Source organism: Seriola aureovittata, chromosome 9 (genome assembly GCF_021018895.1).
Source record: "Seriola aureovittata isolate HTS-2021-v1 ecotype China chromosome 9, ASM2101889v1, whole genome shotgun sequence".
NCBI lineage: Eukaryota > Metazoa > Chordata > Actinopteri > Carangiformes > Carangidae > Seriola > Seriola aureovittata.
The window spans coordinates 1617325-1645152 of NC_079372.1; the positions used below are offsets into that span (position 1 = coordinate 1617325).

Here is a 27828-nt window from a genome sequence, read left to right on the forward strand (position 1 = left end):
GTAGTACAGACTGGGATTTGGGACTGTTCAAAGAATTTGAGAACAAAAAAGTGCATTTAGGAAATTTCAAGAATGGTATGATGTCATGACTGATGCCTTCAACTTAGATTAAAGGGGATTGGATCATGCACGAGCAGTGGTGGAGGGACATTTCCTCTACTTGAACACTCATGTCAGCAGTAAAATCAGCTCCCCAACATGTTTTAATGTTTTTAATTTATAATGAAACATGACAGAGCATAGTGTTTGGGAATTCCGCTGCCTATCATGTAGTAGGGTCTGCCTGTGCGGCCGCTGGTGCTGTTCCTGTTGTAGTTAGTAAAACCTGATTCACAGGAGTTTTGTAATGTAATCTGCTAAACGTTGAAGGTTTTGGGGTACACACATTGACAGTCAGATAACAGTGATTGTTGCTATGCTTACATCAGTAGCCTATGTTTCATTCCTGCTGCGCTAAGTGCTTCCTGTTTGCTGACATTAAACTCCTGTAAAATTAGTGAAGTGATGTTAGTTGGACTGTCCACTGTGTAATATCCTTCCTCACATTTTCTTCTCGCATGTTCATGCACTCAGTGCACTTCTGCATGTCCGTTACACGGTCATGTTCCACCAATACGCCATCTTTTTTCTTTCTTTCTTTTTTTTTGTTTTTTTTTAAGTACCTGCCACTGCCAGGTGCCATTAATCTCAACCGTCATCACAGCTGCCAGTGTGCGCGTTTACATTCATGAAGCTCCTCGTTCTAAAGCTGCCACCGGATGAACTTGAAAAACCATTCACAAAGTCACTGTGCTGTTAGTCAGTTTGTGCAGCTTTGTGCCAGAGTGTGGAAATTTTAACGAACAGATTTGTGGAGCTTGTGTTCGGGGTTGATGTAGCCAATTCTTCCTGTTCACTAATTCATAAATCTAATACATTTTACAGTTTTTAAGGTGCATATTGTGACTGTAATCTGCTTCAAGTTTGTTTCCCCCTTAACAATGTCCATGATACTGCAAAGTGTGAGCACTGTGAAGGTAATGAGGGTGCAGGCAACGACAAAGTCAAACACTGACATTGTCTTCAATTGATGCAGAGGGATTTCAAATTCAAAGCCGGTTCCCTGGTTACGTTCTGGTCAAAAAGGTTATCAGTCGGACAGGGAATGGTTCTTAACTGGCTGGTTCATTCCAGTGCTTCACTCTCTACTCTTTGTCCCTCTGTCCCTCCTCCTTTCCTGCCCTCCATCCTAAACACAGTTCATGTAAAAGGTCCAGCAGGAGCTAATAATAGACTGGAGTCTCTCAGTCTTGGTAGAGTCAAGGATATGTAAATATGCCTCCCTTTCTCCTGTTGGCAACTTCCTGGTTGCTGGCAAGGGCGGGAGCCAACGAGAGGAGGAGGAGAGAAGTGCGGTTGGCATGGCAACGCCACCCGGGTGTCTGCATGGTTTTAACTCGGGTGTAAAATGCAAATGTTATTCCCCAAGAGCAGCCTGCCATAAGCTGCTTCTCCCACTCTCTTCTCTCAACTTCACATTTCCTTCTTCCAAGTACTGTCGATCACAATTCTCCATTTTCATGAAGATGTTTTTTTATTTATGAGGCATCCTATTTTTATGTCCATGTTGCAGAAATGCATATTTATTGTAGGCAGCTTGAAGTTTCTATGTAATTGAGCCAAGTATGTATTGTAAAAATATGGGAAGAGCAACAATTAAAGAAAATGTAGTTGTGTCACATTTAAAAAAATAGAACTCCAGTTTCAAAACATCAAATAAATCACTCTATTTATCATCCATGATAATGAGACTAACCAACCCACTAAGTTCATCAGATGGTGCAGCAATCCGATGAATAAAGTAAAAGCCTTTAACACTTGAAGATCGGCGATTTCATTTCAACCTGCTGGCCCTTTGCTGTCTTTAATCTGTGTGCCTCCCTTGTGTGCCATAATAACACAACCTCAAAATAGCCCTCTCTCTCTGTCAGGGAATTAAGTGAAAAAGTGTAGGCAGAATAGAGCAGATATCACTATGACAACCTCACCGCCTGATTGCTATGAGATGTGATTTCTTCGAGTTTCATCTTCTGATCTTCTGATTCTTAACTTTCTATAGGAAGGCAGAGACGACGCTGCAGCCCCGAACCACCAAAATGTTTCATCTTCTGTACTGTACAGAAAGATCAGATGTGTGTATTTGCAGAGGCGGTGTACGTCACTCGCTGATGATGAAAATGCTTTTATGTAGGGATTCAGAAGACAAGAGAATCTAATGGATAACATTGGACAGCATTTATTTATTTTTAATTTTGCAAGATATTGACCCCTAAGACAAATAATAGCATGTAATACCCATTAATATTCTCACTTTAAATACCTGATATCTAAACTGTTAAAATAATTGTCCATTATTTAAAAATGGAACAAAACTAAACCAAAAACCAAATACTGAACTGGGTTAGTTTGTTATCACTAGCTGGTCACCTTGCCCCAGGGATTAGTTTACACCTGATCTGTAAGAACTGCAGGATTTCAATAGTTCAGTCCAAATCAGGTTGGAGAAAAAAAAAACAGAACAAATGTGAGAAAAACAAAACAATCACTGATGCGTAGCTTTTATCAACATTATTAACACCCATGTAAACCTGTATATTCTGGTTGATATTTTGCAGGTCTGAATGAAAGATTTTTCTTGTAGTTTCATGTGCATCTTAAAAAAAAAGAAATGCTCATGAAAACTTTTAACCTTAAATCTTTAAACTCCTCTAATGATAATGTGTTGACTGCCAAAAGAAAACTATGAATGTCACAACATAAATGTTTGCTCAGAGAATTTAACGAGTGAGTAGCTACTGTATACCATCCGTTTTATATTCACAATATAAGAATGCAGGATTTAGGGATTATGCTAAACCTTGTGCAAACCGAGTGAACGTGTTCGGTGAATGCGAGCTTGTGTTCTGAATAGACATGAATGATTGTCTTTGAATATTGTCCTCATTTGTTTTTGCTCCTTTGTTTGCAAAAGAAAGACTAATCTTTGGGCAGCACCAATGGATTTGTAAAAATTGGATTGGCTTTTATTGGGGTGTTAATGAAAGTGTCTGTTTTGACAACAGCTATTTCGAAAATGGTTTTTCTCCATTGTTGTGAAAACTCGGTTGGTTTACAGTCGCAAAACTCTTCCACCGTTTATTTGGTAGACGAAAGCTGTAAATTTCCTCTCTGACATTTTCCTCGGCACAAGAATTCAACCTTTTTCTCTGTGACCGCAGGAGCCAAGAGGCTGGCCAACAAGGCAGCGCTGTGGTACGTCCCCTGCTCTCTGCAGAATGTCGACAAGATTATGGAGGTGCCGCCTATCAAGGTACATATCCATTCTGACCCAATAGACCCAAGTTTGGCATTTCACTTGTCAACGTCACTCTCTTTATCGGACTCTCTTCCCTTCATATGTATAAGCAACAACATGATCACAAGTCAAGGAGAGGGATAAAAGAGATAAAGATACTGACATTTAACAAGCTGAAAAGCCCATTTTACTCGTCTTGTTTGTCTTGAAAGTCAATGTGATAAAATCTGTCTATATACTTTATATACAGCCATGTATATGTGAATATGTTTATAATGTATATGCTTGTAGTATGCCAGTGCAGAGCAAGGGGAGGAGGGCAGGAAGCGCTACGAGGCGCAGAAGATGGAGAGACTGGAGACCAAAGCAAGGATTGAAGAGGCTGTGCCACCTCCACCCAACCCAGGTAATATCCGACCCTATAGGCCCCAAATCAAATTTAAACATACAACAGTGATCTGAAGCTGGGGATGATGTTCTCACTCCCACATGGATTGGAAAATATTGCAGATACAAGCTGAAATTAAGTCTTATATCTGCCATAATTGATGCTAACATTGTCATCTGAAATTTAATTATGGTTTAACCTGCATATACTGTTGTACTACCAAAGTGCAGGAATTTAAGAAGGTGTAGTGGTTGTAGTAGCAGGAGAACATTTAGGCCCATATACTACAGGAGACCAGTAGTTCTGTATCACTGTACATGTATTTCCATTGTGGTACTGTTTATTTGCACATTCAGATGAATTCAATTTTGCTCCTTTTACACTGTTTTTTTTATATATTGGAAAATACTGAAGTATTAATAATGACAACTGCCAGTGGAATAAGCAAAGACTCCCTCATGCTTTCAGTATTTAATGTACTATGGTGCACTGTTGTTAACTTGTGTCTTCCACTAAACGTTGCACTTGTGCAGCTTCAACAAACAGTATATTGGACATTATAGAAACTACTGTATTCAGTAACAGTCAGTTGATCAAATGGTGGTTATTTGCTCTGTAAATGTATTGATAATGAAATTGCTACACTAATTCTCTAATTTTGTCATATTGGCTCAACTGCAGACGACCCAGCAAAAGGTATGCTAACTTGTTCAACATGTTGCATGTCAGTCCATTACAGTGACTGTGGATGTGCAGAATGCGCGGAAGCTTGCAGTTTGTGTCTGTGGCGGCTTGCTTGGGCAAAATACACACTAGCAAGTTTTTCTATGCAAAAATTCCTTTTTTCACAAATCTCTCTTTTGTTTGTGTGTGTGTGTGTGTGTGTGTGTGTGTGTGTTTGCATTGCAGAACAGCACACTGTTGGTTTCAGCCAGTCCAGTCTGATCCATCTGGTTGGTCCTTCTGACTGCACACTACACAGCTATGTTCATGGAGGTGAGTTCAACTATATCTTTTTCATTTCCAGATTGGAGGTGGATTTGGTCATTAGGTAGACGGTTAACTTTCTGTCTTAATGCCAGAAAGTCACAGAGTCAGCTCCAGACTCCATCCATAACACACTGCTGAGGAAAATGAGGAGTCTTTAAAGGTCCATTAGGCAAATCTTTTGATATTAGCAATGAATGAAATGAATGAGATGTGAGGGGTCACTTGTGGTGCCGAACCCACTGAGAATTTACAGCAGCTGAAGATTTCTTTCTCAGATGTTGGTGGGTGAAACCAAGAGCTGAAGAACAGTAAGTAGCAAATGTATACTCCATCTGGATGCTGATTTTGGTCTGTGCTTGCTGGATGGGAAGTGGGCATTAGTTTGCAAACAGGTTAGCACTGGATAAGCCAATAGTCTGTGAGTCTCAGGCTTTTTTTCTTTAAGTTTGTTTTGGAGTTTTTCTGCTCCTTGTCAAAAATAACTTATTTCTAACAATCCAGTAAAGAGTGCATGGAAACTTTTGTGGTAACAGAAGAAGATGCAGTTCCTCCAAATGAATCCGAGCAGTGTGTCTGCATTAACCTTTTCAACCACTCTTCAAACTGGCCAACTTCTCTACTCTCTCTTAGAAGAAAGAAAAGGCTACAGACTGATCAATTCAAAATTGTACGTGTTTTTCTTGACAAGGAAGTAGCATTGCTGCAAGCGTGCTGTGACGTATAGGTCTCTTAGCAAAGCTACATAAAGTATTTACTGTGCATGTGTGTTCCTGACGCAGCTCACTGGTGGTTCCTGCTTTAATCTCCTGAAGATGTAAATGTTACGCATGCATACAATATGTGTAAGTCAGCGGGAGAAACGCAAGGAAACAAATAACGTATCTAATACACTCACTTCACTGAAGTATGGAGCAGTGAACTTCTATCGTATTGAAATTATTACAAAGGACAATTTTATATCTGATTTGAGTTGCACTCAAAGTCAAATGTACAACCGCACTGTGTGATTGATCCAGTGCTAACAACTGTTGACAAGCTGTTTCAGCACTCAGTGTTTCCAAGTCACCCTCTGCCACTTAGTCCCCAGTATCTGTCACATTTCTTTTTCATTGGCACACATGTGAAACAAAGAGCACATAAACACCAGCAGACTATTATTCACGGCAGGGACGGGCCAGACGGTAAGGAAAAGGAGAGGGTCGGACACTGACACCTACAGCAGAGAACATATACAGAGGGGTTAAAAGAGAGGAGGGGCGGAGTGAGGCGGAGAGATTTATAGAAGAAGTAGAGAAAGGTACTTAGAAGATGGGGCAAGAAAAGACAGAATGAGAAGAGTAATTAGCAATTAAACATTTCAACATCACATGTATTCAGTGCACATCCACATGTGTTTTCAGTACTACATTGTTCCGTTTATTTCACTTTTTTTTTATGACTCACCGACAAGGTTCCTCCAAATTGTATAGCCTTTGGCAGTAAACTCGGGACCTTACGTTGGTACAGCGTGTCCTGTGGCGGCACAACAGAGGCGCAGAGGAAAAAACACTCCAAAGTGAAGCATCCTTGAGAAAGAATTTCATGCTTTTAGTACCTAAGTGAATGGATGAGGAAGGTAACAATGAAGATGTGTTTGTACGTTCTGAGGGTGAGTGTGTAGGCTTTGTGTTGTAATGAAGTTCTGTGTTACTTGCATTGACAGTATACTGTGCTGCAGTGATCATGGCTGTAATGGTGAAGAACAGAATGACAAGGATGCAACAGGAAATAGACAACTAGAACAACAAATGGAAAACACAGGGCCCTTATAACAGGAATTTTATGGCGCTGATGCCGTTTCCAGTTCTGTGCTTCGCTTACAATAGTCGACCCAGAGGCTTAAATCGTCCCTCTATCACTCGGTTTTTGACCTCGTCAAAATTTCTCTTTGGGCCTATTCAATTACCTATATCTCAAAAAAAGCATTTGTGGGCTCTTTGGTAGTATCAGTATTTATTCTGCATACATTCACAACAACTGTATTCACATCTTGTAAGCAAGATGCTTCCTGTTGTGCTTTTGTTGTTTCTCCTTTGGCCCTTTTCTCAGCTGGGTCTGAGCCATATTCCAAAAAAACAAACAAACAAACAGAGAGCAAACTAAGATTAAAAGCAAGATAAACAATTAATCAAATAAGTGCATATGCAGATTTAATGGTTTGAACACCCATAACCAAAAACTTCATTATCTGATTTCCCAAACAGCATTAAAAAGCAAACCATCACTAGAAACCATTCTGGCTGCATCTGTAACAAATCCAACATTTTATCAGCACAGAACAGATGCTCTTTATCAGTCGAGGTATATTGTTTCTGGCAGAATGTTCCTAACTCATACTGCCATTTCTATTGAGGTCAGCTATGTAAAGAGGCCATCAGAGAGACACCAGATAGTGAGGAAGAAAAACATAAGGGAGATGTTGACTGAGAAAGAGAGGGAACGAAAAGGAGCCAGGGAAGGATGGCAGGATGGAAGAAGGAGGGAGCAGGGTGGGACAGATAAGTGTTGCACGTTTCATGGTTGCCTTTTTAATTTGAAGAGCTCACTGAGAAATCTGTCCAATTAAAAATCAAATGTGGAACAAGCATGCAGGTCATTTAGACTACACACACACACACACACACACACACACACACACCGCTCTCTCTCTGTACATGCCATTGCTCATTAGGCAATGTTCCCTGTTGTTCGCCGCTGCTGCTTTCACTACACTTATTTTATTTACATAACCGAGTCAGGTCAGGCAGCCAGGGCTCTTGCTCTCTCTCTCTCCTACTGTGACTTACTCTGTCTCGCTCAACCTCTGTCTTCTCTCTCTACTCTTGTTGGAGAAAAGCAAACTGACTTCTTCATGACAATGACAGGTTATTTACATGCTGTATGTGAACATCTGAAAACACACGCATGTAAATTTTGTTAACACACAAAAGATTCTTTATTGGTTTCTCTGTAAAATACTTTTTTACTGACTGACAGCAGATGGTAATAGCAGAACCAACATGAGACACCACATGTATCAAGCCAGAGATTTGACAATTATGTTGTTGATGCTTATGCAATAATATTATTCAGTTCTTTGGCATCAAAGGATTTTCACATCCTATTCATTACAATAAAACATAGTTCTGATATTGTTTGCCAAAGTTTTGCTGCTAACGTTGTCTGCCTCTGATATTTATATATATTCATATAATTTCATTGGAACCTTCTACCGAGGAAATAATCCCTGGGAAAAATGTTGACTTCTGTGATGATCCAGAGTAACAGAACATTTCAAGAGTCACAAGTAAAAAAGTGAGACGATATATATTTTTGTGATTTGAACTGTAGTTTTGATGTTTTGTGGAGAGTAGATCACATTTGTGGAGTCAAGAATTATCAATCAATAAAACATGCATGTGCTGCTTGGCACTAGTAAAGGTGAACAGGCTGCACGTTGCGTTGGAGATGTTCCTGATAAATACCCAAAATGTTTACAAAGACAGATGTTGTCCGGGCCTGTAACTGTACAGTTGCTCCTCAAGTGGTCAATACCTGGGTATATAATGAATGTCTTCAACATGCCTGAAAAACTTTCTAAATGTGAGAAAAGATCAGAGGATCAGAAACTTGGACTCCAGCCCGCCACGAAGCCCATTAACTCAACATTCTTCCTTTTCCTTCTCATTCTTTCTTTCCTTTTCCTTGTTGCTGCTTCTTTACCATAAACCCACCTCTCCTCATTATCTCATTGTCTCTCTTCCGGTTCACTTCCCTCCGTCCTTCATTTCTAACTGCTGTTTCCATGGAAACTTGCCTCAGGTGGACACCACTGCAGTCCGATTAGATATATATATACTTAATTTATCCCCTATCCAGTACCTCATTAGTAATGATAATAATAACAGTTATAGTAAATAATAAACAATAATAATTAGATTAGTCCACTTCCTTTGGAGGTGTTGTATAGCCTGATGGCAGTGGGAACAAAGGATCTCCTGAACTTCTCTGTTCTGCAGCGCAGTGAGATGAGATGTTTGCTGCAGATGTAGCTGCTTCTCTGTCCTGCCAGAATGTTGTGGAGAGGATGGTTGGTGTTGTCCAAGATGGCCTCCATCTTACATTGCATGTGTCTCTCCACAACAGTCCTGAGTGAGTCCAGGCTCCTGCCAAGCACAGACCCAGCCTTTTTTACCAGCTTGTCCAGTCTCTTTGTGTTCATTCACACATGCTGCTCCCCCATCAGACTGCAGCATAAAAGAGTACACTGTCCACCACTGACTGATAAAACATATGCAGCATTTCACTGCAGATGTCAAAGGACCTGAGCCTCCTGAGGACAAAGAGCCGGCTCCGCCCCTTCAGGTAGATGGCATCTGTGTTCAGGGACCAGTCCAGTTTACTGTCCAGGTGAACACCTAGGTATTTATAAGTGTGCACCACCTCAATGTCTTTCCCTCGAATGTTGACTGGCTGAAGGGTGGACCTAGACTTCCAAAAGTCCACGACCATCTCCTTGGTCTTGGAGGTGTTCAGAAGGAGGCAGTTCTTGTTGCTCCATTCACTGAAGGCCATCATCAGATCCCTGTACTCCTCTTCCTGCACGTTCCTGATACGCGCCACAATAGCTGTGTGATCTGAGTATTTCTGGATGTGGCAGGACTCAGAGTTGTATTTAAAGTTCACCGTATACAGGGTGAACAGGAACTGAGCCAGAACAGTCCCCTGTGGAGCCCCAGTGCTGCTCATCACTGTCCCTGAGACACAGTTACCCAGCCTGATGTACTGTGGTCGTCTTGTCAGGTAATCCACAACCCAGGACGTGAAGCAGGGATCCACCCCCATCCCTTCCAGCTTGTCTTTAAGAATGGGGGGGTTGGATGGTGTTAAATGCACTTGAGAAATCAAAGAACATAATCCTCATGTAACTACCTGGCTCATCCAAGTAAGAATGGGCCGGTGGAGCATGTAAAGGACGGAATCATCCACTCCAATATGTTCTTTGTAAGCGAACCAGGGTCTTCATGATGTGAGGGGTGAGGGTCTGCAGTCATTTATCTCAGCCAGTCGTCCTACTTTAGGGACCGTAACAAGACATGATGTTTTCCACAGGACCGGTACCCTCCCTGTTTGAAAGCTTAAGTTAAAGATCCTCTGGAGAGGCTCAGCCAGCTGGGCTGCTCCGTCATTTAACAGGCTCCGACACACACCATCCGGGCCTGATGCCTTTCCAGGACGTAGCCTCTTGAGCTCCGCCCTCACCTCCTACACTGTAAAGGACAGGAGACTTGACCCCAGTGTGGAGGGAATTGCAGCTGCAGTGTCAGGTTGTGGAGGAGATGCTGTAGGAGAAGCTGCAGCTGAAGCAGTGGGAGAGAGAACAGGTGAGGCTGTGTCACACCTGTTGGAGAACAGGTTGACCTCATTGACCTTGTCCACATCATCTGATGTTGCCTGGCTGTTTTTGTCTTTACAGCCAGTGATGGTCCTCATCCCCTTCCACACCTGTCTGGTGTTGTTGTTGCTGCAGCTTCCCCTCTACTTTCTTTTTGTAGTCCTCCTTCTCCTGCTTTAATCTCCTCTTCAGCTCATGTTGCAGACACCTGAGCTTCTCCCTGTCTCCATCCCTGAAGGCCTCCTTTTTCTGCTTGAGGAGGGTCTTGATGCTACTGATGTCCTTGCTGGTATTACAGTGTCGATGCGGAAGTTAATGTAGTCCGTGGTACAATCAACCATTCTATCAAGGTCAGGGTCCTTTGCTGTTATAAAACAAAAACCAGATTATGATCTGATCTGCCAAGTGGTGGTAGAGGTGAAGCAGTGTAGGCCTCCTTGACATTTGCATACAACAGATAGTCAACATACTGAGTGAAGCCAGTCAGGTGAGAGGTGAGAGTGACATGGTTAAAATCTCCCGATATTGAAATGAATGCATCAGGTTGCTGGGTCTGTACTCTCGCAACAGTGTTGTGGATGACGTCTCACGCTACTGCAGGCTCTGCTTGTGGTTGAATGTAAACAACAATGGCGACGATGTGAGAGAACTCCCTCGGTACAGTCTAAGACCAACTGCTGACAGTTCAATATGCCAACAGCAGATCTTCTCCTTCCCTGTGATGTGACCGGGGTTGCACCGTCTATTGTTCAGAAGCAGAACCAGTCCTCCACCTTTATTCTTTCCACTTGCTCTGTTTGCTCACACTGCAGTGAAGCCGGGTAAATCCACACAATGGTCGGGAGTGTTTTCTACACTACTGTAGACAACACTCACGATATGCTCGCTGGTTCTTCACAAGTGCCTCCAGTTCATCACACTTGTTAGCCAGGAAGTTGATATATTTCCCATGAGGATCGATGGTAGAAAAGACTTATGTCTCCATCTCCTAGCCTTTAGCTTAGCCCCAGCTCTGCATCCATGGTATGGCTTCTTCAGCTCAGCCAGTATGGGATATTTAACTCTGTATCTGGTAAACTTTAAAGCCAAGAGATCTTCCTTTCTGTTCGTTATTTTCTCCATCGTCAGATGAAACAACAACATATAATAAAGATGTCACTCTACAAAAAATACACTAATATACTGCAAAAAAAACTATGAGCTACCAGGACTTGCTGCCGCTTGCTGCTCATTGAAACAAATATAAAAATTAAAACAGAAAACAGGCCAAAACAGCAAAAACACTGTTAGATGTTGTTATTTATTAAGTAGGTTAGTCCACTAAATTTGAAGATTAATGTACTTTCTCTTTTTTTTGTACAAAAAACATATATATGTGTGTGTGTGTGTGTGTGTGTGTGTGTGTGTGTGTGTGTGTGTGACACAGAGCTGAGCTGAGCCTGCTTGCCTTAGCACAGGAACACATCCATCACTGTGACTCTATATATTATCTGTCCTCTGCTCAGATCTGTGCTCAGTGAGTATATAAACATGTCACTGCCTGAGAAAGAGGAATTCAGGGAGACAGGGATATGTCCACTAGAGCTTGTGTGATTGACCTTTGTGAGGAGTGTGTGTGTGTGCATGTATGTGTGTGTGTGTGTGTGTGTGTGTCTGTATTGCTTCCTCTGCTTTGGCAGCCTTCTGTCTTTCAAAACCAACATTGATTCAGACATAAAATACTGAATCAGTGCACTGCTGAGGCCTCGAGACACCTACCCCTGGCAGACTGAAATATGAAGAACTTTTTTTTTTTCAGCAATATTTCATTAATTTTTCACACAGCCAAACAAAGAGCCAGACAGCTCAGATATCGCCAAATTGCAAAACAGAAACAAATTAAAATGCATGGGTTGCATCATATGAATGATCACAATCATATTGTTACTATTAACATTATCATGAACATTCTTGTTTATGACTTATTTGTGAAGACTAAGTGTCATTACCCTTTAATGTAACACTCAGGTGTTCCATAGGAAAACCTCTAAACGATCCACTGAAACGGAATAATCAACTCGCTACAAGGAGAAGCTATTATTTTGTCCACCCCATTATACCTTATAATGAATGTAGGCTAAATAACAGAAACACCCCTGTATAACGCAATACAGCTCCAAACAATACATCCTCCACAATGACCAACAATTTTAATACAAACATTTTAACCTTCATGAAGGAGGATTCACTGCAGGACTGTTGTATTACACTACATCAGTTTTAGCTACATGTTCCAAATAAACTGATAACTGAACGTCCTCTATGTCAATAAATGCAAAAAATGTTTATTTAAAATTTTTAGAACAAAGTTCTTAAACATGAAACATAACTCGACATAAAAGTTCTCTCCTCTCAAATATCAATTTTATTTTAGCCCTTTCGTTAAAGCACACACTGCATAAAGCTGGGTTTATACCAACTAGCTAGCCAACTTATCAGTTCAGCCTTGCTGAGATAGCCAGCAGGGGAAAAGTAGCAAACTTGCTCAAAAATTGGCTCACCATGTTCAAACCAGCCATTAACTGAACACAGTTTGTTTACTTGTGCTAGATGCTGACGTAGAATCAATACAGGGAGAAAAGGCACCAACTATAACTCCCCGAATCAAATTGATTCAACACAACAACAACCTATAAAATGGTATAATAAGGCCTGTGTTTGACTCTCTTTCTCTCTCTCTCTTTCTCTCTCTCTCTCTTTGGGCGGGTGTGTGTGTGTGTGTGTGTGTGTGTGTGTGTAAGACGAAGGGAATGAAATGGACACATACTTTAAGCGATTCCAACAAGCTGTCAGTTGTCTATCAATGTGTGGCATGCAATGAAAAATATTGCATCAGCACTATACACCGGCCACATCCATCAGTGATGCTCGACCAAAGAAGACAGTGAAGCGCTGCTTTTCAGCCTGGTGTCAAGTTACTCTTGTAGGAGAGGGAGGCGGCAGCAGTTTTTCAGCCTTGAACAGTGTTTGCATCTCTTCTCATCGAGCCACTTACACCGTCAACAACCTCCACCAGTCACAGGACATAGGAGCCTGATGTAGCTTTAGAGGTGAAGTCCTGGGCCTGAAAAAACTCAAAAGTTTGTTGCTGTGAATGTGGAGTAATAATTAAAGATGCCACAGATTAATGTGTCAATATTATTATGAAGTCAGAGCACATTTTAGAGACAATGTGAGTAAATCAAACTGAAACTGTAAAAATACAGAGGGACAAAAATATGATTGCGAATAGAGATGAGGATAACTCCTCAAACCAATGTGTCCATGCTAGTTATATCAGATCAGATGCTGATATTAACCAAAGTAGAGAAGAAGTTTCAGTGGTGAAATGGATATTTACTCCGTTAAAAATAGAGCAGAAATTACAAACTGAAGGCCAAGTTGTACATCTAGAAAATGAATCTGTGGGAGCCGATGACATTTACCATCACACACAGGTGAGTTTTATCTGAAAACCCTTTATCTGACAGAATTTCCATCCCAGGAATCGTATATCTCAGTGATTTTCCAGCACTCACTTGCAATTTGCAAAACTTACAGCCTCACATAAATCTGTTAAGGCGTTTTAGTAAAGTTTAGTAAAGCTCACCACAGCTGGAATTATGAAATATACAAAAAATATGCAGCTTATGGGACTTTGTAAGAGGATGTGGGTGGGTTGCTGCATGGTAGTAATGTTAACAGGAGCTGTTTCTATAGTAACAGCTCATTAGGAGGCAGTTTGAGCCGTTTGATACTGTCCATGATTAAAGAACTCATTGGGGAGGGGATGAGAAGGACAGAAAGAGATGGGGAATAAAGGTAGGCAGAGTGCAAGGACAGGGAAGAGAGGGAAGAAAGAGACAAAGAGAAGGAGTAAGTCTAGGAAGTGATAAGAGAATCTGTGAGAAAGGCACAGGTCACAGATGCTTTGATCTCTTGGCGTCACATTGTTTTCTACTGAAAGCTGTTTTCTAATTAAAAGGGCTTGAAGTCAGTAGACAGTTGAGGGCAACAGGAGCTGCCCAAAAGACTCCCTTCATTGTTCTCGTGCTTGTTAGCGGACGGCATTGTGCGTGGAGATTTAGGGAAATCATCACAAGGAATCTAATCACAGAGGTATTCTGCCCCATGGCCAACTGGGCTGCACTAGGGACTTTGTTACTAATTGCCCTTTTTCCCCCATTTGCAGTGAGCTGTCTGTCCTCTTCACACACACAATCCGCCCCACCCCACCCTACCACCACCACCCCATTGCACCCCACCCCACCCCCACACTCTGCCTTTCGTGTTCTCACCCTACAGCAAAGGGAGAGTCATAGTGTGCCATGTCACCCTGTGAATGTGTAACGCCAGGCCCAGGGCTGTCTTGGCCTCGCTTGTCCTCATTTGCAGTCTCAGATTGGGCCTCACTTCAACCTTTTACATCGACTGTACAAGGAGAGGGGATTTTGCAGGAGTTGCATTAACAGATCCGCTGATGGTAGTGATGAATAAAGACAAGCATCTTTGGTACTCAAGGACAGTGCAGTCCTCCACTTGATTTGTCTTGGCATTTTAGTCACCGGTTTCTCCAGTGCACCAGATAAACTGTTGGCTGTGCTGCATGAGCCTGGTTCTAATCTGAACCACACAGTAGTACTATTACAATTAAAACACTGTGCTAAGAGAGGATAAAAAGCTAAAATAATCACTGAGTTTAAGTTAAGGCAACAAAAAGTAAAATTAGGGGAAGATTAGAATAAGGTTTTCAATGGTGGACATTGCACTTACAGTTGAAAAGGTCTTGTCATGATTGAGGACTTGAACCAAGGTCTGAGTTATAGGGTGGTCTGTACACTAATCTAAAATTCAGACCACAATGCACCACATCTGCATTTGCCCCTTGTTTCTCCGTAACAGCTCAATGAAATTTTAATATGCTTGTCCAAAGCAAAGAGATGTGAGCGTCTATATCTATGCTTTGCTTTGCTGTTGATGATGCTAATGCTATTGAACCATTTCAGGGAATTGCTGAAGCTTTTTAAGCAACTAAAATATCAGCAATTTAGATAATGAAGACCTTCATCAGTTATTGTGCATAATTGCCTCTCAGCTCTGCCATCAGAACTAACTCTACCAAAACAACAGTATTTTTAAAATCCAAACGTGCAGCTTTTAACTACTCACAGCTCTTAGGCCATTGGAAATGGTGTGTATAAAGTGAACAGAGTGAGCATAATTATCCCCCCACACATTGTTTTCTCAAGGCATCTGGAGAGCTGCTAACACTGGGGAGCTAGAGAACAAGACCATGGGAGCCCACTCTCACTGGTCCACTCAGTCTCAGAAGCCCTCAGAAATTCATGGTCCTCAGTGCAGTTTTATTTATTTGTTTCTTACAAAGTTACAGAGTTCATGTCATGTCATAAAATGATATTCTAGACTGCTCCAGTCTAGCCATTTAACACATTAGCATTCGTTTTATACCATAGCATGCTGAGCAGGGCTTTCTCTCCATCCCTTATGATTCCTCTATTTACCCTGGATGACCTCCCACAGACCATTCCATTCTGAGAGCCTTCATACCATTACAGAGAAACATAATAAAAACATAATCTAATTCTTACCAGTTAATATTCACAAATGGAAGATCAAATTAGATGAAACCTCAGAAATGCAGGGTCAGTTTGTTTCAAGGATCAATGTCATTAGTTTATCAGCTGATGACTATCGCTACCGAAGCTGCTGCTTTGTATCACCGCTATGAGAGAACGACAAGAAAACACACGTTTCTGTGAAAAGGGTAAAAGAAATATATTGTTTTGCAGTTAGATCTTTTTTTTTTATGCACTTTCAGATTTCAGTAGTAATAATTGTTGTATTCCTTTATAGCAAATAAGACTAACTGTTAGGAACCTAATGGGTTCAATAGATTATCTTTGCAGACTGAAAAAACAGTTTCACATTATTGAAACAAAGAAGCAGTTTTGGTAACCCTTTAACTTACAGGCTGTTAATTATGTAGGCTAGTAATTACTTAGTAATTATGTAGTAATGTGAAGAATTTACCAAGAAACAACAGTCAAGTAGGATGTTAATCATCCAGAAATTTTGTGGTAATGTGAAGAAATTGCCAAGAAATAACAGTCAAAGTCAGAGTAATGTAGTAGTATAATCACTGGGAATTATTGGTTGATTATGGAGTAAAGTTGAAGACACTAAGACAGCAGGGGCGTTTCTGTATCAGCTGCCATTAATATCGATAGTATTAATATCCCTTATTGCCTTGTGAAGAGGCTGTTAGCAGGTGATACCAAGGCTCATAATAAACACAGCAGCAGTTTCCTCCACACAGCCAAGTACTTTCAGTGAAATAAACCTGATGTATTTGTAACTTCCACAGTCTTAGCTTTCGATGAGCCAGGAGGACTGGTAGCCACGGCAACAGTTGTGGCAGATGTGGCGACTGCTGGAAATGTCACTGTGGTTAACCCATAATCACCTCACCACTGCCTGTAAAGTGTAGTGTGCCTTGTTTCTTAGAAATATATGGGTAGTTAACAAGAACTGTCGCTGTTTTTACATCATTGTGTCACAAGAAGTCCCTTAACAACAAGTCAAATTTGAACTCAACTTACAGATTTAACTATGGATCTCTTTTTATACAACACAAACTGCTTCTATAAGAATATGATATTAACATGTTTTGCAATACGCTGCAATGTCTGGCAGAAATAACAGAAAAGCAAAAGCTTAGGCAAACAGGTTAATTGCCCTTTTATGTTCATTTGATCAGCAAAAATATAGCACAAAAAGAAAGAACATTCTAAGCTCAGGGGAGAAGAAGCTTCATTCCAGCACAGCATCACATCACAGGTTGCTTTAGTTTCAAAACACATGATCACAGATGACTGCCTCTTAGCATCGTGCTACCTTACCAGAGCCACAAGTCAGTTAGCGTTAGCATGCTTTCCATTTGACAAACTTGGCTCGACGGTTCATGTTTGGCAGTTGGAGTCGACACTAAATTGATGAGATGATTTGATTTAATTTGGAAAAGGAAAATGAACATTATATTCCCATGGCACGCGGATTGGTCCAAAACGAGTATTTTGACATCCATGTTAGGAGGTCAAATTTGCACTTCTTAAGATGAAAATGCTGTCTTAACACATCAACTACACCTAAAGACGATATAAAAAGCGTGTTAACATGCTAATTTTGTACGTCTTAATGGCTTAAATAATATTGACATTATTAATATCAGAATTTTTTATATGCTACTACTTATTGAGAGAAATGTAACTTCAATTTCATAATTGACATATTTATTTATTGTGGTGTGTTTGTCTAAGTGTCCACTAGATGGCAGTATTAGAGCACAAATTGCAACCTGTTGAATTTTGAGCAGACTGGAAGAGGTAAGAGAATTTAGGTTGAGTAAGCCTTTGATGAATGGCAAGAGATTTTTCCTGTTGGTAAATGTGAGACGTTCATTTCACACATCTGCAGCTTCACAACATGCTTCGAAACCAGAAACAAGGAAGTGAGTTTGGTGACGTACATCAAGGTCTTGCGGAGGGACTGGTATGATTGGTTCAACTCACGGAAAACTATGATGATTGGTCAAATTTGCGGAAAAGTTGGACAAAAATGCAAGGTCGCGCAGAATTCGCAGGGATTGGTTGAATTTGCGTTAATTATTGCGATTGCAACATCGCAACGTTCTGGAGGTACTGTTTAGTTCTCTGTGTGTCTTTGTGTGTGTGTGTGTGTTTGTGTGTGTGTGTCTGTCTGTGTGTGTGTGTGTTGCACTGTGCTCCAGTGTGAGACAGGTCTGCCCCCCGCCGCTCACACACACAAGCTCAAAGAGAGAGACAGAGAGAGACATCGGACCTTCACGATACAACGGCTGTTTAATACCGGATGTCATGAACCATCCCTACATACAACCCGAACTATGGCTGAAAGTTTGGAATATTTTGACAACAGACTGTGGTCACTGCCTGGGACTGTTGTAACCGTTTACCGAGAAGGCTGCTGCATTATTAGAGTCTCTCTGTGATTTAGAGGATTTATTGAAGCAAAAAATGATTTGTAATTAAAAATTTGATCGGAGGGCCAGTCGGACTTGATCGATGGGCCGAAGTTGGCCTGCGGGCCACCGGTTGAATGGGCCTCTTATAAACCTATTAGCCCCCATCCCAATTTCTAAAAGCTCAACATATCATATTAACTCACTTTCGGTGTCTCTCAAGTCAACGTAGTTCATAGACAAGTTTTAAATATCAGCAGTTAGCTGTGGGGAAATTTCAGATGCGGGCAACTGTAACAAACTCAGGTAGGGTGTCTTTAAATTTAACTGAAATGTTTAGATTCAGTTTAGTGTAATACAGTGTTCAATTTCATCATCTCGTCGGGTCATGATCTCCATTAAATGCTACATGTCCAGACACAACCACTCCAGGCTTTGAATAGCAGCAGCCTGCTGGGCCTTGTGCCCAGGGGAAATTTCCAATCTTCAGTGAGATCTCATCAATTTTCACAACAAAGTGGAGATGGGGGGAAAAAAACAAGATGGGTTTTTGGAAACGACTCATAACAAGCTTAAGGAAGAGAGTGAGATATTTCCTATCCGGCTTGCACTTAAAGCCTAACATGCTGTTATCACCTTTCTGAACTGTGGCCACATCATCAGCCTTAGTCAGACAGCGTTTTTAATGGACATCGTTTATCGATCAGGGTTTAAAGGTATAATATGTCATTTTCCTGCATTAAAATGTCTAAAATGACTAGACCTATGTTATATATTTTGTTAAATTGTGTACTTCCATTATCCCAAATGTCTCCAGCTATTTTCAAACCTAGACAAGTCCTTAATTTTAATCGAGGTAACATGCGTCAGTGTTGTGGTTGTCTGCTAGAGGCAGTTAAAATGTACTTTCCCAGCCCCTCCCGGTGAAACTGCTATATTCAGTGTTTTTACCATTTTTAATCACCTGGTCCTTTTGTTTTGGAGAAGAGGAGACCTCAGCGGACAATTTGGCTTCCAGTACAAATCTCCTGAACAACTTACACTGAAGGAATCCTAACTGGGAGAAGCTGACTGCAAAGACAGTGGTGGTGAAAACAACTCCCATTATCCCACACTACTTCACAGTGTCACTAAACTCCATCTTTTGTTATTGGTTTAATTTAGAGACCTCTAGACAACATTGTGTGTTTAAATATGATGGATAAAGATTTGTGACTTTTGCACTGCTTGATCTGAGTTTAACCACATAATCACATATCAAAGTCAGAGCTTGATTCAGTTTCTCTAGCATCAACCCATTCCCTGTTTTGAAATGTCCAGTCGGAAATGTAAGTGCATTCTGTCCAAGGTGTAGGATGAAAGTGAAGCTATCACCTTATGGGATAGGAAGATGTCAAAGTAATAGCATGTTTAATTTTTAATCAACTCAGTGGGCCCAACTTTTACAAGACAGGCTGCAACTGTGAGCAAGCAGCACATTCTTTTTGTACTTCCACACTCTCGGCTGTCATGATTAGAGATGATGGCAGGAGATACAAAAAAGTGGTTCAGAGGGAACAATTGGGGCAACTGGAGTGCGTAGTGAAGGGTCTGAATATCTTTAAATGTGCATGCATTCACAAGCACATGCACATTACACATGCACACACATTTTCTCCGAGATGAGAAACAGATGCCGCCACTCTTCCCTCAGTCCTCTCATCTACAACCCACCCACTCCATACAAGATGTCCCACTTTCTGTGAGAAACCCACAAACAACTGTTTCCTTCACACATGACACAAGCTGCCAAGGCCGTACGTGTGTCACAGTCACAGATGTAGATTTGTGAATCCCTCTGTGTCCACTTTGTGAGCGCTGCTCCATTAGGGAACTAATGGCTTTCAAGCTTTATTGTAATCTCTAACTTTGAAGTGTTTTCTCGCACTTTGAATCATTTGCAAACTTTTAGTGCTTTGTACGTTTTTGATGATGGATTCCTTGATGGATGTGCTCTCTCATATTAAAAATGACATTTGACCCAACATCTATCTTTTCAGTATCAAATACTCACCACCTGTAGGCTTGAAAAGTTGCTCTTAAATGTTTGCAGTTTCATGTCTCACAGAGATTAATTTGCCCCAAATGGTGAGTTTCCATGTGGAGTATAAATGATCAAACAACCATAAGATCTAGCTCACACGGTCACAACCGAAGCTTCTAATTAGATTCGGGCAACTAACACTTCAACAAACAGCAGATCTCATTCAGATGAAGGTTATGTGCTCTGTTGAGGCACCAGTTCCCAGCTTCAGTTTGGCTGTTGATCAGAGATCCCCCTTATCTACACTACAATCCAATTCTCTGTTGTCCATCTTCAGTATATGCTCATGTTCAAAAATACTTACTAGCGTTTCATCCAAATTAGGGGGAAATAAAAATTGGCACAAGTAGTAAATATAACCATCTAACTCTGTGAGTTAACTGTGTGTCAGAGCATAAATAATTACGTTTTTTAGTGCTTTCCGAAACAAGCCACCTGATTGTCCCAAAAACATATGAACCTGTATGAGCGTTTGGTGATCTGCTGCACCTGTGGTTAAGGATTTGTTAAGTGTGGGAAACCAATAGGCTACTACTTGGTTAGAGTTAGTGCCAGGTCACCTTATTTTGGGAAATATTTGCTTTTTGAAAATTGAAACCACTGTCTCGGCAATACAGTAAATATCCTGCAGGGATGAAAGGCAGATGGGGGAGTAGCATGGCCTAATGTTTTTATTAGGCTTCCAACATTCACAAAGCTATTTTCTGGATATTGAATTTTTATACTGGTGCAGCATGGGTTGAGTTGGAGCAGTCTTCTTGTAGACCAGTGTCTTTGACTTGAGTGCTAAAGTTAAACTGGCACAGTCTCCACTGCCTATTGCAGCCAGTTCCCTATTTATGTCAACTCTTCTCTAAAACCTGAGAGGTTCAGTGTAATGTGTAATGTATTTTGAATACATTACACATCTGACATTCCTCATTCCCATACATTCAGGTTCATAATTTAGGTTTGCTCCCTCCCTATCTTCACCAACATTTGGTTTAATAGAGGAATTCTTAGAATAACCTGAACCTGTTACTCTCTAAGGTGATTTTAAAAAGGGGAGCTAATGTCTTGAATGGAATATAATATAATCTATATATTAGGCATTGCTGCAAAGGGTTCAGGTTACTTTGATACTGATGAAATATGGCAGTCTGCAGTGTCAAGAATTCATTCAACATCCATGGGCATTAGAAATAGTTTAAAGACATAGACCACGTTTCTCATACTGGATAGTAATTGGATCAAGAAACCCATTAGCTTTTACTTCAAACGATCTCATCTCTGTGAAATAGTGTCAAACACCAGCGAGAATCCCTCCAACTAAATGACTAGATTAACCTTAAGACCGCTGACAACCTTAGTGAAATCAAAAGATATTCCGAACAAGGCATAGTAAGAAAACATCTATAAATCTTCCTCTTTAGTTATACTATGTATCTTAATAAAGTCAAACTGTGTGTCTGACAGGTGTGACCATGAAGCTGATGGATGAGGTCGCTGGCATCGTGGCAGCTCGGCACTGCAGCACCAACATCGTCACCGCCTCTGTGGATGCCATCAACTTCCATCGTAAGATCAAGAAAGGTGAGGATGACACAGAGAATCCGCTTAGAGCTTTAAGTCACTGATACGTAAAAATGTCCACAGGTTTGAAGTATACGTATTGTACCTCTACATGTAATGCAGTGTTGGAACTGTAGACTACAGGAGGCTGTGTCTCCACCTTCCACGAAGCTGCTTTTTGCCCATTAGTGAACTGCACTCTCTAAAAACCCAATTACATGATAATGTGGAAAAACTCTAGTAGTCTATAAAGTCAGCCTCAGACTGTGAGGTTTTTAAGTTGGGCTAGCCAGCGTTAACACCAGTCACACTGTCACTAATCAAGACCAGTTGTGTTTTGTAGTTCTACTTCTACATCTGGAGAGACACATCGTTGTTTTGATTGAACTATTTTCCATTACAAAGCTTCGTCCCGGGGCTGTTTCCTCGGAGAAAGTGAGAACAGTGCTGTATTTTCCACAAGCCTCATATTTCAAACTTCATTCCAGTGTTTGACAAAGACAATTGTCCGTGTAGCTTTTGGCATTGTAGTGTCCACTCATGATGGTGTCACTGTTTATGCTGCTTTTTAAAGGTTTTATTGACAGCACAGTTTGGACAACACAGCTGATCCAAAGTGCTTTGAGGACAGCGACTGTGAGAGCAGAGAGACTCCCAGTACAGATACACACCCACACACATAAGACACAGGCATAAAATATTGTTATCACAGAGTTTTGAGAAGTCTTGTTATACAATCTAAATATTTCAAAAGTGACTGAAAGCAGCTTGGTCAAAGTGGTGTAGAACAGTGTATTACATTGATGGGTTAAATTTTTTCTCAGCTCAGTGTGTGCGTTATCTGTTCATGTGCTCGACATGATGTGATCCAGACATCCAGCGCTAACGTTCAGATGTTATGATTACCTCAGGATATGATGTTAACAATGGACCAGCTACATCGTTGCTGTACCGTTTGTTGAATTATTAAGTTGTGCTCAGCACGACTGTATCAGGTCTGTTCTAACTGCGTTGCTTGTATAGTACATGGGTTTTCTAAAACAGAGTAAGTAAGAGTGAGTTAGAGGTTTTCGCCATTCAAAACACCTTTCTGTGGGTTTCAGGACCAGAAAACTGAGTCGTACAGATTGGTTGAGATCCATGTCCACAGTTCTCTGCTGCTCCTAGTTGCTCCAGTTGTTGCCTCCATCTGTCCTCTGAGTTTAGGAGGTGGTGACGTGATATCCCCTGGCTTCCACGGTGGCTTAAGTGTTATGTCACCAGTAGATTTCCCATTTTGCTTAAGGTGGTCAGACAAAAAAACTCAAGAGGTGTGCGTAGGAAATGGTCACGGATCAAAACACAAAGCCAGACAAAAACAGCTACTGGCATTCTAGGCTGCACCTCTGCATTTCTTTTGTCATGTCATGGTGTGTATTTCTTCTAGTTACATTCTCTAGCCAGCTAAATGCAGATAATATACAGCATTTTAAGATATTTCAAGCACAGATCCAGCAGAGGTTTAAGTCATTTTTGAGGAACCAAACTATCAGTGGATATCTCTAGAAATCCATTAAACAGTTAGAAAAATAACAAACTTTTCCGCAGGCACTAGTCTCAACAGACCAGAATACAATGTAGTCTTAATGAGATATTTGAGACTATAGCTGCGTTTCAACCACAGGAACTTTCCCCAGGAGCCAGGAACCTTTAGAGGAACTATGGGAACCAGGGTCTAAATTTAGTTCCGGGGTAATTGATTGACCCCTAAAAAAAGTCCCTGGTCGGGGGGTAGTACTTTCCAAAGGTTCAGGAACTCTGGGGGGTGTGGTCTGCAATGCTGAACATTTCTGACTGGTCAATTACCTTCTGCATTTTATTTCACCCTTGTGTGGAAAAATAGGAAATTACTAAAAGGCAAATGGAAAATTTATTTACATAACAGTTGCAAGTCACAACTCCAAAATGCTTTACATTTATTTTAAAAGAAAACGATTTTAAAACCATTGAAAATAAAAGACAATGTAAAAGAAAATGTAAATGTGGCTTGCATGCAGTAAACCATACATAAAGATGAGGAATAAGGAAGGTGAATATATAAATAAGCGAATATAGGCGATAAACACACCATTAGAAGTCAGCAGAGAATTATAGGGTTTTAAGCCTAAGATCCTCAGGTAATTTGCTCCACAGAAGTGGCTCACAGTACCTAAGAAGCCTCACCAATCTTTGTTCTCATTCTTGGAACAGCAAACAAATTAGTTCCCGATGGTATAAGAGGTCTGGCCGTCTCATACTGTACAAGCAGGTCAGCAGCATATGTTGCTGCTAGGCCATTTAATGGTTTATGTACAAGCAGTGAAATTTAGAATTTTATCCTGTAACACACTGGAAGCCAATTTAAGGTCTGAAGAACTGGTGTAACATTTTGAACACTCTTTAAATGACAGAACAATGGACCAGGCAGGTTGATGGGCAGATGAGTGAACTTTAGCTGTTCAGGATAACACACTGTAATCCCTGGAAAAGGTGAAAACAAAAGTGGAAAGCGCTCATTGGTACTTTCACAAAACTAGTGAATTGTACAGGGACGTTTAACTAATGCGTGTTCCATTTCAAACCTGTGCAGCTTGAGGACCACACACCAGCAGACAAATGAGACGAGATGAGGAGATAAGAAACCCGGAACATTACACAGACTGAGCTCTGTGTCTGTACATGGGTCGTGTGGAGGATGTTCAGATGATTTGTTTATGAGTTTTCGGAGGTCTTACCGTGTTGAGACTGAACAGTTCACTTAACTAATTGCACGGATTTTCAGTCACATGGGGTTCAGCGGCAGAAGGATCACTGCAGAGCAGGGCAGGTTTTCAATGTAAACAAATATCATCAGAGAGAAAAAAACAACATGAATTGAAATAATAGAAAAATGGGATTTTCAGAGTTTCATTATGAACAAAGCAACTTCATTATCTTCATTTGCAGCCACAGCAAGACTCCACACTATAAAAATGAGCGAGGTCAGAGGATCAATAAAGATCCCAGATGTTAACGTTCCACCACAATCACATTTTATCTGTCATGCTGTGTGACAAAACCACAGGGATCCCGTGGATTAATGTATTGAGCTGACACAGATTTAGCTTCGTTTTTAGTTTTCACAGTAAAAAAATAAAAAAATAAAAATATATTTTTTGCATTATCAGTGCAAAACCAGAACAAATTCAACATTTCAGTGATTTACACTTTGTGTAAATCACTGTACTGAGGTAGTACTGAGGTAGGTCAGGTAGGTCAGTAGGTCAGTAGGTCAACAGTAAATGGTTTTCCTTGACTGTGTCTTGTGTTTGCAGTATGTGCTTATCTTGTCTGCAACACATTTCTTTTGTATGTTTTGAGATGAAATACAGGTTTGTGCATTATTTAGATATTCTATAATTCTTTGAAATGTGCACAAAATCTATATTAATGCTTGTTATAAAATGTGAGCAGCTGAAACACGTTAGAAAATGGCTGCACTCATGTCACAGCTTATGAATCACTTGTTTCTTGGTTTCTGTTCATGTTATTCGCCTTTACAATCAAATGTTGCCCCCCCCCCCAACTGAATCTGTGAAAAGCAAAGTAACCACAATGACATACCGAACAAAAACATGTATTATTTTGAACTGAGAATATAAGTCAGAGAGGTGTTGGCCATTGATGTAGCACAGTAATGTTCAGTCAGTGCTCTTTTATCCATTACAGCAAAATGCCCAGAGGTACAAAGACTGAGAAGAAAGGCATAAAACTTCAAAAGGTGAATGGCAGATGAAAGGAGATTTCGGCGAGAGAGAAAGAATCGCTAAAAGTGAGAGACAGCGTGAGAGAAATAAGAGAAACAGTGAAGCATACCTAATACTCACAATCATGTTCTTGTTTATTGATTTTAAGTTTAATTTTGATGATCCAGCAGGGTTTGTACAAACCTGACAGTGGATGGACAGAGACAGTAATCGGTTTTGTCTTCACAACTTGTGGAGCACCCATAGACTTCATATAAAGATGGATGTAGCCTCTGTGATGACAATCTTAGGTTTCTGAGGATCATTTTTTGTCAGGCTTGGGACACAAAGGTAGAACCCAAAAGCACGATCCGAGAGGCAGTTCACAATCAGGCAGTTTATTGTACAACTCAAAAAAAACCAATAACAGCGTTCCAGAAACAGACTGGCAAGCCCAATGGAGACAGGCGATGAATCCAGTGGGGAAAAAGCAGAGACGTGGTCAGGCGGGCAGGGTCAAAACACAGGCAGGCAGGACAAGGCAAAGGTACCGACAGGGAACAGGCAGGTCTCGGGAAACGGGTCGCAAAAAAGGTCTCTCTCAAAGTAGCAGTCAGGAAAACGCTGGTAAGTCACTGACTAGGAAAGAAAACAAACTGGCAAAGTGAAAAGGGCCACACAGGGCATAAATACTGTGGGGATAACGAGACACAGGTGACATACATCAGGGAAAAAGCAGGTAGTCACCCAGGAGGAAGTAAAGACACAAGAGGGAAACTACCAAAATAAAACAGGAAATGACAAGACAGACATAAAACACTAAGGCCTGGGGACCGTTGTGACATTTTTGAGGATCAGAATGTGCTGCTCAGCCGTCACCATCTTGGCAGTGCCTGACTCCGCCCCTAACTCCCAGCTAATCCAGAAATGGGCAAAGAGGTTTCTGGCAAGCATACGCTCACCCACCTGTCACTCAAAGGGGCATGGCCTCAATTATACAGATGTAATGAAGGAGTTTATAGATTAGCTCTAGAGACCAGAACTGTTTTTTGTACCAGGCTTTAAACATTATTATTATTATTATTATTTCTACTGTAAAGTTGGACGTTTTAACATGGGAGTCTATGGGGACTGACTTGTTTTTGGAGCCAGCCTCTAGTGGCCATTAGAGGAACCGCAGATTTTGGCACTTGCTTCATCCGCTTGGGAGCACCCACTGACCCACAACCACAAATGGTTTAAATCATTTAAAAAAGTCATTAAGTACACTAATGGTAACTATGCTAAATAGTACTTCAAATCCAAATACAGAAGAATAGCCAATATTGATATGCCATTTTAGAAAAAAAAAAGAGCTTTGGAAATGCATAAAGTTGGAGAATTTATCTCAGACGACGATGTCTCACTTATTTAAAGACGTATCTGTACCACACTTTGAAATCCATATTGAATCAGGATCATGATAACCCCTTGTTTTTGCTTCAATCAAATAGTTCCTTGGGTGGAGTAAAAGATTGTCTGAATATGAGACAAGTTATCAAAAGTGAGGGCTGTGACCCCACCTGCATATTTCCTTGTTCTCCTCTTTTGTAGTCTTCTCTGGCCACTTCCTAATGGAAAATAAAATTCCAGGAAGCTCTGTGAATAGAGGAAAATGTAAAACAACAAACAAAATGCCAATTACGCATACCATATTCCCTCCTGTCCAAAACAACCCAAACTCTAAAATAGCAAATCTATGCTATGGCTCAAAGGTATTGCAGTCCCATCTTAGTGCCCACAACATCAGGCCCCAGCATGGACTCTCCTCGCAGCAGATTATCAAACAGCTCCTCAGAGATGGGCCCCTGCCGGTTTTTCACATTGACTGACCTTCAGAGCTGCACAAGTCCAAGATCTACTTTATGCATGAATCAATTATTAATCGTAAAGGTCTTGGGGAAAAAAAAGCCTTATCAAGGTTAATTTTTTGTGTAATGTCATTGAGCAGAGCACGCTTCACTGAGCCTAATACACATTGCCGTAGCCAGGGTTTTAGAAATACACAGGCTTTTTAAGACTTATGGAGGGCAAAAATTGGATTACAATAGCATTTTTCCCAAGGACAGTCTTCAAACTCCTAATGTCATGACTCTTCTGAAGAGTCGGCTGCATGAGTACGAGAGCTGGCCCAGCCGTGGTTTTCAGCACATATTCTGATAAAAGCCTTTTTCACTTTCCATGTACACATTTTATTATTTAAGACACTGACTGTTTTATAAGATCTCAGTCATATACTGGAGATCTGTCTC

General features: G+C 40.8%; 1 protein-coding gene across 4 annotated transcripts in view; it reads left to right on the plus strand.

Annotated features, from left to right (window-relative positions):
* acot7 (acyl-CoA thioesterase 7) overlaps positions 1–27828 on the plus strand; it is a 52848-nt gene that overhangs the window by 13513 nt on the left and 11507 nt on the right. For 2 of the 4 annotated variants that reach the window (XM_056385747.1, XM_056385745.1), the window contains exons 4-8: positions 3258–3349; positions 3626–3740; positions 4404–4418; positions 4632–4718; positions 21699–21815. In XM_056385747.1, the coding sequence (XP_056241722.1) occupies positions 3258–3349; positions 3626–3740; positions 4404–4418; positions 4632–4718; positions 21699–21815 (426 nt within the window). The remainder of the gene's footprint in view (positions 1–3257; positions 3350–3625; positions 3741–4403; positions 4419–4631; positions 4719–21698; positions 21816–27828) is intronic. The other 2 variants (XM_056385749.1, XM_056385746.1) reach the window with 1 other exon arrangement.